The sequence below is a fragment of the Camelus bactrianus genome, chromosome 25, assembly GCF_048773025.1.
Source record: "Camelus bactrianus isolate YW-2024 breed Bactrian camel chromosome 25, ASM4877302v1, whole genome shotgun sequence".
Lineage (NCBI taxonomy): Eukaryota > Metazoa > Chordata > Mammalia > Artiodactyla > Camelidae > Camelus > Camelus bactrianus.
In genome coordinates, this window is record NC_133563.1 from 22,972,412 (window position 1) to 22,984,539 (window position 12,128).

The following is a 12,128-nucleotide window of genomic DNA, read 5'->3' on the forward strand; positions in this document are numbered from 1 at the left end:
GGGTTTTCAGTAATTTTGACTATTACAAATGCTGCTGTGAACATTTTTATACTTTTCTGTATATACCTAGGAGTGAGAATGCCAATCATAGAGTTTGTATACATTCAACCTCAATTTACATTTCTATTAGCAATGGTTGAGAATTCTTACTCGATATCTTTGTCAACATTCGTTCTTTCTTGTCTTTAGTTTTGATAGTTTACATACAGAATAAAATAAATAAAAGCCAATAGAAAAATCTATTTTACAGAAATGGAATTTCAAAATTAATAAAAATTAATTTTTAAAAGTAATCAAAATAACATTTGATATGATACCATTACCATGAAATAATAAGGTTGCTTAGAGAAAGCCCTTCCTTAACAAGTTTTTCTATGAAAAAGCCTAGAGGATTTCACTAATTATAAGCTCAAACTTGAATCAACTACTTAAAAGTAACTATTTGTGAAAGGCTAATGAATTTCAAGCCACTAGAAATACTGACTACAGGTAAGAACAAAATGGCTCTACTGCTAAGCATGTGTGATTATAAGAAGTCCAAGTAAGAAGAACTCTATCTAGTTCTAGGGTTACCACATTTAAGAAAACACAATGCTAGAGAGTATTCAGAGAAGGGCAAAGAGAACGGTTAACAAATTTGGGAAGAGTTTTAAATGAGGAATGGTTGAGAGTAGTGAGATGGTACAGACTGGAAAAGAGAAAACTTAAGAGGAAAACAATTTTTAATTAGGATAAGTCTGTGAACATCATAGCAAAACAGACTGTAACTCAATGTAGTAAAAAAACTTTCTAGCACTTAGAAATAATGAAAAGGGTGCTTTAAAATACAGTGAGCTCTCCAGAGCTGGAAGCATTCAAGTAGAAGGTAGAATAGTAAAGGAAAAATTCCTGATGAAGTTTTGACTAAATCAACCCCAATGTTCTTCAAATTATGACAACTTAATTCCAAGCAATACTACTAAAACAACTGGCCATGAGGCATTGTGGCTGAGTTAAACTATAAAACTATCCATTTTACTTAACCATAATCAATAAGAGAATTAACCACTTCTACCACATGACATTAGTAAAATAATAGCATTTAAAATCTCTATGTAAGTCTGTATTAAATACAGGTCCTAGAAAATCTTTTTTTTTTTTTTAAAGTAACTAAAAAAAAAAATCAATTCTAGTCACTCTAAAAATTGCTCCAATCACTCAAGTTATTTCATTTATATCTTAAGTTAGCTTCATTTCTACTGTCACTCCTTAGTGGGAATGAAGACAGAAGACAGGAATGAAACTAATTCCTGAAACTGGAGACTTTTCAAGTAAAATAAAAAGGTCTTCTCAAAGTAGCAAAGCCTATCAAAGGAAGGGAAATAAACAAAGAGGAAAGAGAAATCTCGGCCACTGTAGGCTATCTATGCACAGAAACAGTTTCTCTGGCAAAGTCTACATTTATTTTATTCTAAGAAGAGAGAAATGTGGAGAAAGAAAGAAAGGAAGAAAGGAAGGAAGGAAGAAAGCACAAAAACAAACTTTAAAAACTACCAAAGAGCCACAGCTCCCATGGAGGCAAACTATACCTACAACATGTGAGACTCAAACAGAAAATATATTTGGAGAAACTTCAAGTGCTTCAATTATTTTACTGGTAAAGAAAAAAAAAATGTTTTTAAATTATTTTACTGACAGACAATAAGCCAGAGAGGGAGGGAGGGAGAGAAAGAGGCAGAGAGAGACGAGAGAGAGAGAGAGAGAGAGAGAGAGAGAGAGAGAGAGAGAGACACAGACAGACAGACAGACAGACAGACAAACAAAGAGAAAGAGGCAGAGAAGCCTTACAGATGTTACATAACAAACAGGCTTTTTAATTGCTAGTACAGGTAACTTAACAACTCAGCTAACATTAGTGGGATAAATTAGGTAGAAACGCCTTTTGGCCCCTTATCTGAATGTTTCCCCTCCTTACATTACCCCTGCAGTTCAAAGGTGCTGAATCTTAACCAAGGTAAGCACACTCTTTCCATTAAAAACAGAAGGGCCTGGCACCTTAACTTTAAAACAAATAAGAAGAAAATGTGATGAAGTAGCATATTACTTCTTTGAACGTTAGCACATTCTTATATGTATTCAAGATCAAATTTTACCACTGAGTTTTAAGTTTAATTTTCAATTTCAAATCTTTTATATTTAATTTCTGTTTCAGCTTTAGCGGAAATTGTATTGGTTCACTAAAAAAAAGTTACTTTCGAAACAAGAGATGTAACAGAAGTATTAGGGACATGCTAAAGACCTTAACTATCTGCCTTTCCCAAAGTTATCTTTAAAAATAAACAATATCATTAACAGGAGATACTTTTCACATCTAACTGCTAAGCAGTATTTTTTTCTGAGTAACCGGTGGTTTCTTTCTCATATCTTATGAATCTTATACACGTACAACAGTGATTCCCCCTTTGTATGACAACCAGAAATATCAAAACCAAGCCTACAGTCCTCCTCTAACAATTGTGCAGTAGCTTAGTAGTGTGTTACCACCCTATACTTTTTCACCCTTCATGCTAATTTGATTAACTACTTTAAAAACCTGTCATACAATAAAATTCTAAAACCAATCTCAAATTCTTTTCTGAACAAGTCAGAGAATACACAAACATCAGCAAAAACAACTAATGTCATCTCTCTTTGAAAGTAATAAAAAAAAAAAAAAAAGGTAATCAAGATTCTAGAGCCAGGAAGAACATCACAGGTTGTCATGAGTATTTAATAAGTGACCACGGCTAACAGAGCTCTGATACCAGCTGAAAATTTTAAATACATTCTAACTTTCCCAATTTTCTAACCTAATCTTTGAAAAGATTCTCCTTTATGACTTCCTTTCCTTCCTTTATAATACAAAAAGTAATGCGGTATCTTCCTTATCACTAAAGAAAAATTTTAGGGGCTATCATCATCTCAAAATTAACATAGCAAAGTAAAGCTTGCTTCCTCAACGGATCTGGAGTCCACTGTTCCTGTCACTGCAATGTCATAGATTATCTTCTTTGAGACCTGAGCATCAACAACAGGTAAAAAGCAGCTGTGCAAACGCTGTGTTTTGTGACTGGCAGATGGAAAAGCTTCTTACTCTGGCATCAATGCAGAGTTCTAGGCTCAACAGAGTAGCTATTTTGGACTTTTTAACAAGGCAGTAGCTCCTACTTGCCCTTTTACCCATGCCTTTTTCATCCCTTAGTGGTACCTACTTACTGCTCCAAAGCCAGATGATTATTTTTGGGGGGAGGAAGAAGATGCAGATGATTTTGTAATAAGTCTTTTTATGTCAATTCTACAAGTATGGCTGTAAAAGCATGTATTTTCAACAGCTCATCTTTATAGAATGGGAAGTCACAGGAGCAACTCAGAGATTCCCTGAATTTTTCTAACACCCCTTTCTTTTCTCCGAGTTTGACAAATTCTAAATCAATAGTTATTGGGATGATAAATATGCCTACAGATAAGCCTCCTTTCTCAACTATCCCAATCCCTTAAAGAGGAGTGGTTCCTTCTCAAGCTTTAGATTGTATCAGAATTACCTGGCAGACTAGTTAAAACACAAACTGCAGAACCCTATCCCCAGTTTCTGAACCAGCAGGTCTAGGGTAATGCTTGGAAATTTGCATTTCTAACAAGCTCCAGGTGATGCTGATGATGCCTGTCTGTGAATCACACTTTGAGACCTGCTGCCTTAAGGCAAATATTACAGATTTAGACTAGTTAAAATATCATCTTGACTAAAAAGAGTTTACAGTTTATGAATAAAAGAGTTTAGTTTGGGGCATTCTACCCCAAAACACTGGGAATCACAGACATGATATAATCCAATGCTATCGAAGCTTTGAAAAAACAAGTGCCTTCAAACAAAGTTGACAGTATTTAAATCAGTACAAATCTTACCAGGGCACAATCAAGTAAAATACTAGAAGAGCCATAAGAAAAATGAGAATCCCATTTTCCTAAGAAAATCATTGAAAGAAAAAAAAAAAAAGAATCTGAAAAATAATCATGCAAACCACAGCATACTGAGTAAATGGAATACTACCTGCCCCTAAAAATGATTAAAAAAATGAAGCCTATCATTATACGTGGAAAAGTGAAAACAAAGTATTTAAATGAAAAATGTAGAACATAAAACTGATCACAAAAATATATGTTTACTGATAAAAATCGGAAGTAGCCTCAAGAGAGGCAATATTTAAGGTGAAGGAATGAGATATTTCAGATAATACTTTGAAATGTTCTAAAGTTGTCAAATATTTTATAGAATATTTTAAAACAGTTTCTGGTCTACAGATTACAGTACTATATAACTCACTGAAGATTACATTAATCTCTGTGAAGAAAATACTATTTTTAAAACATTAAAAGTAGAAAAATGGCTAAGAAAATTTAACATTCTCTCACAGCCCTTCTTTAAAACTGCAGTCTGAAGAAAGGAAACTTAGTAACTTATGTTGGGCAGAGCTAGTAAAATTGCTTGAACCAAATGTAAGTAGTGGTAAAAACAACAGAATTATAATTTGGAAAAAAATTGGGTAAGTGCGTCTAATAATAATCTAAGAAAAATCTGTTGAAAAAAATTAATCCAATCATTAAAAAAAAACTGTCAGAAATATCAACTTTTGGACTTAAACATAAGACAAGACACTATAAAACTCCTAGAAGAAAACACAGGCTAAACATTCTCTAACATAAATTTTAGCCATGTTCTCCTAGGGCACTCTCCCCAGGCAATAGAAATAAAAGCAAAAATAAACAAATGGGACCTAATTAAACTCATAAACTTTTGCACAGGCAAAGGAAACTATAAACAAAAGACAACCTATGAAATGGTAAAAAATATTTGCAAATGATGCAACTGACAAGGGCTTAATTTCCAAAATATATAAACAGCTCATACAAAGTAGTAACAAAAAAAACAAACAACCCAATCCAAAAATGGGCAGAAGACCTAAAGAAGCAATTCTCCTATGAAGACATACAAATGGCCAATAGGCACATGGAAAAAGAATGCTCAATATCACTAATTATCAGAGGAATGCAAATCATAACTATAATGAGGTATCATCTCACACCAATCAGAATGGCCATCATTAAAAAGCCCACAAATGGTAAATGCTGGAGAGGTTGTAGAGAATAAAGGAACCCTTATACACTGTTGGTGGGAATGTAGTTTGGTGCATCCACTACAGAAAACAGTATGGAGATGCCTTAAAAAACTAAAAGCATACTTACCACATGATCCAGCAATCCCACTCCTGGGCACATATCCAGAGGGAATTCTAATGTAAAAAGATACATGTACCCCAATGTTCATAGCAGGACTATTTACAATAGCCAAGACAAGGAAACAACCTAAATGTCCATTGACAGATGACTGGATAAAGAAGATGTGGTATATTTATATGATGGAATATTACCCAGCCATAAAAAAGGATAAAATACCATTTGCTGCAACATGGATGGACCTAGAGATCATCATTCTAAGCCAGAAAGAGAAAGAAAAATACCATATGATATCACTTATATGTGGAATCTTAATAAAAAAGACAGAAATGAACTTATTTACAAAACAGAAACAGACTCACAGACATAGATAACAAACTTATGGTTATCGAGGGGAATGGGGGTGGGAGGGGACAAAATGGGAGTTCAAGGTTTGCAGATACTAACTACTACATATGAAATAGATAAGCAAGAAGTTTCTTCTGTGTAGCACAGGGAACTATATTCAACATCTTGTAATAACCTACAGTGAAAAAGAGTATGAAAAGGAATATATGTATGTGCATGTATGACTGAGACATTATGCTGTACACCAGATATTGATACAACGTTGTAAACCGACTACACTTCAATAAAAAAATTAAATTAAATTAAAATTTAAAATATCGACTTTTAAAGTGTATAACTTACTGTTTTGATTCATTGTGACAAACTTCCAAGGTTGGATCATTATATATAAAAGCAGCTTCTAAATCATTGATCCTTACTCGGTATATTCTACACTGTTTGCTGTTCAACTTGATTCTATTCAAGTTTGCAACTGTGGGAAATATAGTCAGTTCTACGAATCCCTGTAAAGATAAAGAATAGTGATTATAATTAATACTGGTATGTTTTAGAACATATTTCTTTGATTTCTACTACTTATACATATACTACATTCTGCAGGCAGACTCCCAAATAGATACACACACAAGTATTCTCCAAGTATCTTCATTTCAAGAATGGTTGTCCTAGCGACTAAATGGGCGTGAATTACATATACTTTATCATGTCCTGGTGGTTCACATTCACTATCAGTGAAATTCAGACCATCTGCTAGAAAGCAAAGTAAAAGGACTCACCACTCTCAAGTATTAGAAATCCAAACAGGCAATAAGGGGGGGAAAAAATGACAGAGCAAAAAGAGAATCAAAACCAGTTCAGTGAATAAAAAAACGTGGCTTCTAAAAATAGGGTAAAAAAACTACACTACCAAGTGGGAATCTCTCTGCTCATGCGATGTAAATCAGGAAATGTGAAAGGGTAAGAGTTGCAAGAGATATTCAGGCAAGTAGGAAAAAAAATCTATTTCCACCTCCAAGGGCAGCATATACTTCAAAGTGCTGGATGACTTCCTACCAAGTAATCACAAAGGGCGCATACAGTTCTACCACGTTAGTTGTGTGGTGAGCAATCTATCTGAAGCATGTACACAAGACAAGAGAGACAGCTAAATACACTGACTGTCCACCACCCTCCTGCATTTAATCAAATTGGAAAGATGGACCAGTGAAACAGGGAATGTATGCCCCGTGAGTTTAATATTCTGGGTTGAAAACATAAAATATAGGAGGGCATGAAATAGTAACATTGCAGGGGCTGCAAAGTGAACAGAAAAATTTCACAGACCACAACAGGCATAACTAAGATGAAATTCAGGCAATAACCAGAGAGAACTAGATTATGACAATTATAATGGCTACTATTTAATGAGCACTACTGCACGCCAGACATTACACTAGAACTTTCCTATGTTCTTTCTAATCCCAACAACTTTAAGAGATAATACTTTATGCTTTTTACATATAAGTGAACAGAGTTAAAATGATTATATCATTAATAAGTGGAGAACTGAGATTCAAACACACGTCGAAATGATCCCAACTGATTCCCACTATGCCATAATGTCTCTCAGACAAGGCTTTTAAATAATACGCAGAAATTTGGTTTTTTTTATAACATTCAGCCCAACTGCTCAAAAGCCCATCTATCTACTCTATAGCTCCCTTTCCTCCAATTCCCAAATAAGAGAGTCCTACATCCTTAAATCAGACCATCTGGACAGATCTATGTGGAAGCAAATAAGAACAGAAAAAGCAGAAGCAAAAATACTGTTGATGAAGTTTAAAGGTATTAAACTGTGAGCAATGTAGGAAGACCCAAATTCCCTTAATTATCATATCAGCGAGCCAAAGACCAACCTACATAAATAAGCTTGGATCACCAAAAAGAAAGACGACAAGCAGAACCAAGATGATGTCAAAAAGTGAACTAGAAAAGATTACGGAAACTGGTGTCAACAAGCAGTTACATGAGTGGGACATAAGAACAGGCTCCGGCTTTCTAAACTAAGATTAATAATAATGACAGTGAATGAAGTCTATTTCATGAAGACAGGGGAAGCTCAGTCTCCTTCTATCACCAGGTCTCTGACACCACCTAGAGCCCTAACCTACACCTGCCAGCAACATTCAGACCCACTGACTGGCCTCCAATCCCTGTCTTCCTTAGCCACTAGCACAACTGCAAGCCTGCCAGGTCATCTAACCTCTAACGTATCCTCTTCTTGCTCCTTGGTCTCTCCCCACCACTTAACAGCTGACCATCCTCCCAGAGCCCCTAGCCCATTTTAAGTAACTCTCCTGAGACACGCAACCTTTTCAAAAACTCCTCTACCCACTAGCCTTAGATGAAACATCTCTTAAGTCCACCTTGAAAAGAAGCTACTTATTCTTTCATTCACTATAAATTAGAGGAAGGCAAAACAGGAACCCTCCTAGTTTTCATCACTATTTCTAGACCATTTGTAGGATTTCAAATGGCTGTAAGAGCGAGGGCAGAATAGTGTCACTGTTAAATACATGTGTTCTTGAGACAGATTGCCTGCTTTCAAATCCCAGCCCCACCACTTAGTAAGTGTATGATGATCTTGAGCTAAGTTACTCTAGCTTTCTGTACCTCACTTTCCTCATCTGTAAAACAAGAATGACACCACCTACCTTTTGGTGTTATTATGATAATTGAGAAAATTAATACATGGAAAGCACTTAAAACCGCAGCTGACATCTAGTAAATGTTTTTATTATTATTCTTTTCTACTTCTTTTCCTATGAGTCCATGCCATACAGTACACCAGCTTCTATCCCTTTCACTAATATCTCCCAAGTCCTCCAGCATTCACTGAAGGTTCATACTTTCCCTTTCTAACCCATCTCAGCCATCAATCTAAGTGACATGAATCAGACACAGCTGATCCACACAGTAACACTGCTTCAAAGCCCCCGACCTCAGTTCCTACAATCTCCACTACCATTCCAGGACAGCAATCAAGATCACACTCTAAAAGACACCTCATCACTGCTCAGGACTGCTCTGATGTTGACGTTTTAAACTTGAATTCTTGTCCTTCTGCTCCTCTTATTACTTCTCTGCCAGTCCTCCTGTTCAACCACATGAAATTCTCCTGTTCCTTGGCCTCCTCCAGTCTCACAATCCTTCCCTATATTTTTAAGGCTACTCTCTTCCCTGTTCACCCAAGATCCTTAACTTGAACCACTCTGCCAACTGTCAATTCTCTTGCCCTTCTGCTACACGTACCTATCTCTCCCTCCTGTTGAGGATGATCCTTCTACTACTCCAACAGAGGCCATCCTCTGTGGTATTCTCAGAAATCCTGCTAAAAAAAACAAAAAGGAAAAACAAAACAAAACAAAAAAAGAAAAAGAAATCCTGCTCTATTAATTATCCTCTCCTATAATTACAATCTTATCTCTCTGTTGGACTTTCTCCCATGCCTACAAACACATTCAACTCTCACTTATCTTTCTTTTGAAATCTTGAGATCCGTCACCTCAAATAAATTAATTTTTGCCCTTTTCCTGGAATTACTGTATGTTGGTTCTGAACTGACACTAATCCCCAGAGTCCCAAAACTATACAATAGTCCACTAGTCAGAGTGGAAGTCTTTGGAGGTCAATAAAGGGGTTCCCAAGTCTGTATCAGAATAGGACTAGTACTTATTTCCCCAGTCCCAGGACATACAGCATATATTTTAGAAATTGGCAAATCCCCATATTCATTCTCTGACCTCACCCTCTGAGCAAGGACTACAGTGGAAGGACATGACCCTGGACTCCCAAAAATTTCAGGTAATTTTAGTTACCTGAAATGGCCATCATGAACTCAGCATAACATGAAGCTCTTAAAAATAAAACTGGGCATGTGCAGCAGCTTTCTACTTTTAAATGGAAACAACTCCTCCAGACCAGGCCCAAGCAGGTTTATAAGGCACGACAAGCAAACAGCATGAGCAGGTGACTCAGAATCCAGTAAGACTTGTTCCCACTACATCTCCATCTCTCCCTCAAATCACACCTACAGCCTCATGGAGAGTTCCTCATGCTTAGTTAACAGAATAAGACAAAGCACAAGCCTGAATTATGAGTAAGTCTGCACAGGATGCTAGTAAAGTTGGAAGTGGATAGTAGCTGCCATTGAAACCCAATGAGGTATGGTCCTGAAATACAGTGGAAGAAAACTGTACCATGGGCAGAATGCTGGGAAATACATCTAGTTGTACACTGTTAAAGAAGGAGAGATGACCTGAAGCACACAGCTATACTGATCCACGGGCAGTTGTTAATGTGTTGGCCAGCTGGTTAGGAATGTGGAAAGAACAAGACTAAAAGACTGTAAATAAGTGGATGGTGGGAGAAGTGTATAAATGAATTTCTCAGAGTAGGTATAATATGAAAATATTTATGTTATCACATAAATAACCATCAGAGGCATCCTCAGAGATTGCAGAGGGGGGCCCTCAAAAATCAACTGGCAAGATTATCTATCCAGTAGATGTCAGACTCTTTCCCTAGCCACCCTGCTCAATATAAAAGTGGTCACTGAGCAGGTAGGGAGGAGATGCACGAACCCAACAACACGGTCTTCCCCTTGCAGAGCTGCTCTGGCTACCACCACTGCTGAGTGCCCACCTCTCTACAGCAGAGGATCAAGATAAACTTCTAATACGAGGCCTTCCCGAGAAGGATCAGGGAGTTACTCTGAAATAAAATGGCTACATTAGACAGCCAGTATTATGGAGGGAGACAGTAATTTGCCTTTAAAGAACAAACACATATTCTAGATTTTTCTTCCCTAACTATAATACTTACAAAAAGCCATACATATCAACACGCAATCCTATACATGCCTTCATGTATATAGAAAAGTGTGGCAGTAGGCTCTTATGCACAAAATTTACTAAGATGGTCTTACATGCAGTACGTATTTAATAAATGTCCACTATAAATCAATCATGTTCACTCTATTTCTATGCCATTTCATTAATGATATCTCCATTCAGGGCTAAACCATTTCTACCCCAGATTGTTACAGTAACCTCTTAACTAACTCTTTAATTCTCATATCTTCCCTACCCAATTCATACAACACATCTAAAGTATCCTTCCATGAAATATAAGGTAATAAATTTTGAAAGAGAAATTCCTTAAATGAGGAAATTGGACTTAATAAACCTTTAAGGATCTTTATAGATCTAAGATTCTGTGATCCTAATGAAAAGTTTACACTTTTAAATACAGTTCACCTTAAGTAAACAAGTTTGAGAGGGAAGCTGATGCCACCAAAGAAAACCAGCTTTCATTAAGATTTTGGTCTATTTAGCACACAATTTTAAAATGTTTGGTAATACAGATTTTCATATTCTATAACAGATTAAAAGAAATAAAATTTTAATCAGAAAATAGGAGAAAAAAAAAAAGGAAAGACAGAATTGAGGAGGCAGCCAATATAGGAGCAAGGGCATGGCCCTTGAACTCACACAGTATGAATTTTAATTCTAGCCTATTCTTGAAACAGTTACCTGGACAGGAAAGTTCCTAAGTGCTGTAAAGGATGGACTTGTTATTGCTTATAATTGTTGAGAATATACTCACCACAACAGATTTTCTCTGAAAGTTTATGTTGTTGATGCAGACCACCTGATGGGTTGTATATTAAAAAATAAAGGAAATATTTTGATTATTAAATAATGCATAATTCTATTCAAGTATAAACAAGAACTATGTTCCAAGCAGGTCAAAATCACACGTATCTTTCATGTCAAAACCCTATAAATTGGGGTAACTTGCTCCTTTTAAATTTAGTTAACAGCCATGAAAATAAATTTCTTCGTACAAAAATGCAGCTTAGTACTTTAAGGAAAAGGTTTATTAACCCGCAAGGGGCAGTAAATCTGCTGAATTACACTGTCATCCAAAACACTTTCACCCTACAAACACCATTTCCATCAGATCCGTGAGTGGCTTCTAGTTTCCCTGGCCCACTAAGTTTCAAGCAATCACAAAACATAACTAATGAAAACCCAACCTAGAAGAGGAAAGGGAAATGAAAAATACTTATAATTTATATGGCCTTGGGCTTTCAAAGCCCTTGTCTCCTTTCTTCCTGTTCATTCTGGCGGGCTCTAAACCAGTCGGCGGCATGAAGGGATCCCGCGGAGCTCGGCTTCCCGGCTTCCCGGGGGGCGGCGGAGCATCACCGGTCTCAGGCACCAGACACTCCCCGCTCCCCCACGCTCCCCGCAGTCACGCCCCGTGGCGGGGGCTCCCTCGGCACCCACGCCCGGCCCTGCCCGATCCGCCGCCGCCGCCGCCGCCGCCTCAAGCTCGCTCCCGCAGTACGGCTCCTTCAGCTGTCTCCGCCGAGCTTCTGTCACGGGGATGCTCCTCTCAGAGGCCCCTCACAGCTACCAGCAGCCGACATCTTGTCACCTCTGACCTCCGACATCAGCGGAAGTGGGACGGCGGTGAGGGCGGGA

The 12,128-nt window shown here is 37.2% G+C and overlaps 1 protein-coding gene across 9 annotated transcripts in view; it reads right to left on the reverse strand.

Moving 5' to 3' along the window:
- The window catches only part of TAF2 (TATA-box binding protein associated factor 2), a 94,686-nt gene extending 82,585 nt beyond the window's left edge, over positions 1–12,101 (reverse strand). For 8 of the 9 annotated variants that reach the window (XR_012502226.1, XR_012502225.1, XR_012502224.1 and 5 more), the window contains exons 1-3: positions 11,710–12,101; positions 11,245–11,298; positions 5,941–6,101 (exon numbers count right to left, since the gene is read on the reverse strand). Coding sequence is in view for 3 of the 9 variants with exons in the window: in XM_074352975.1 (XP_074209076.1) it covers positions 5,941–6,101; positions 11,245–11,298; positions 11,710–11,793 (299 nt within the window). In the remaining 6 variants the exon portion in view is untranslated. The remainder of the gene's footprint in view (positions 1–5,940; positions 6,102–11,244; positions 11,299–11,709) is intronic. The other variant, XM_074352977.1, reaches the window with a different exon arrangement.
- Positions 12,102–12,128: the final 27 nt, after the last annotated feature.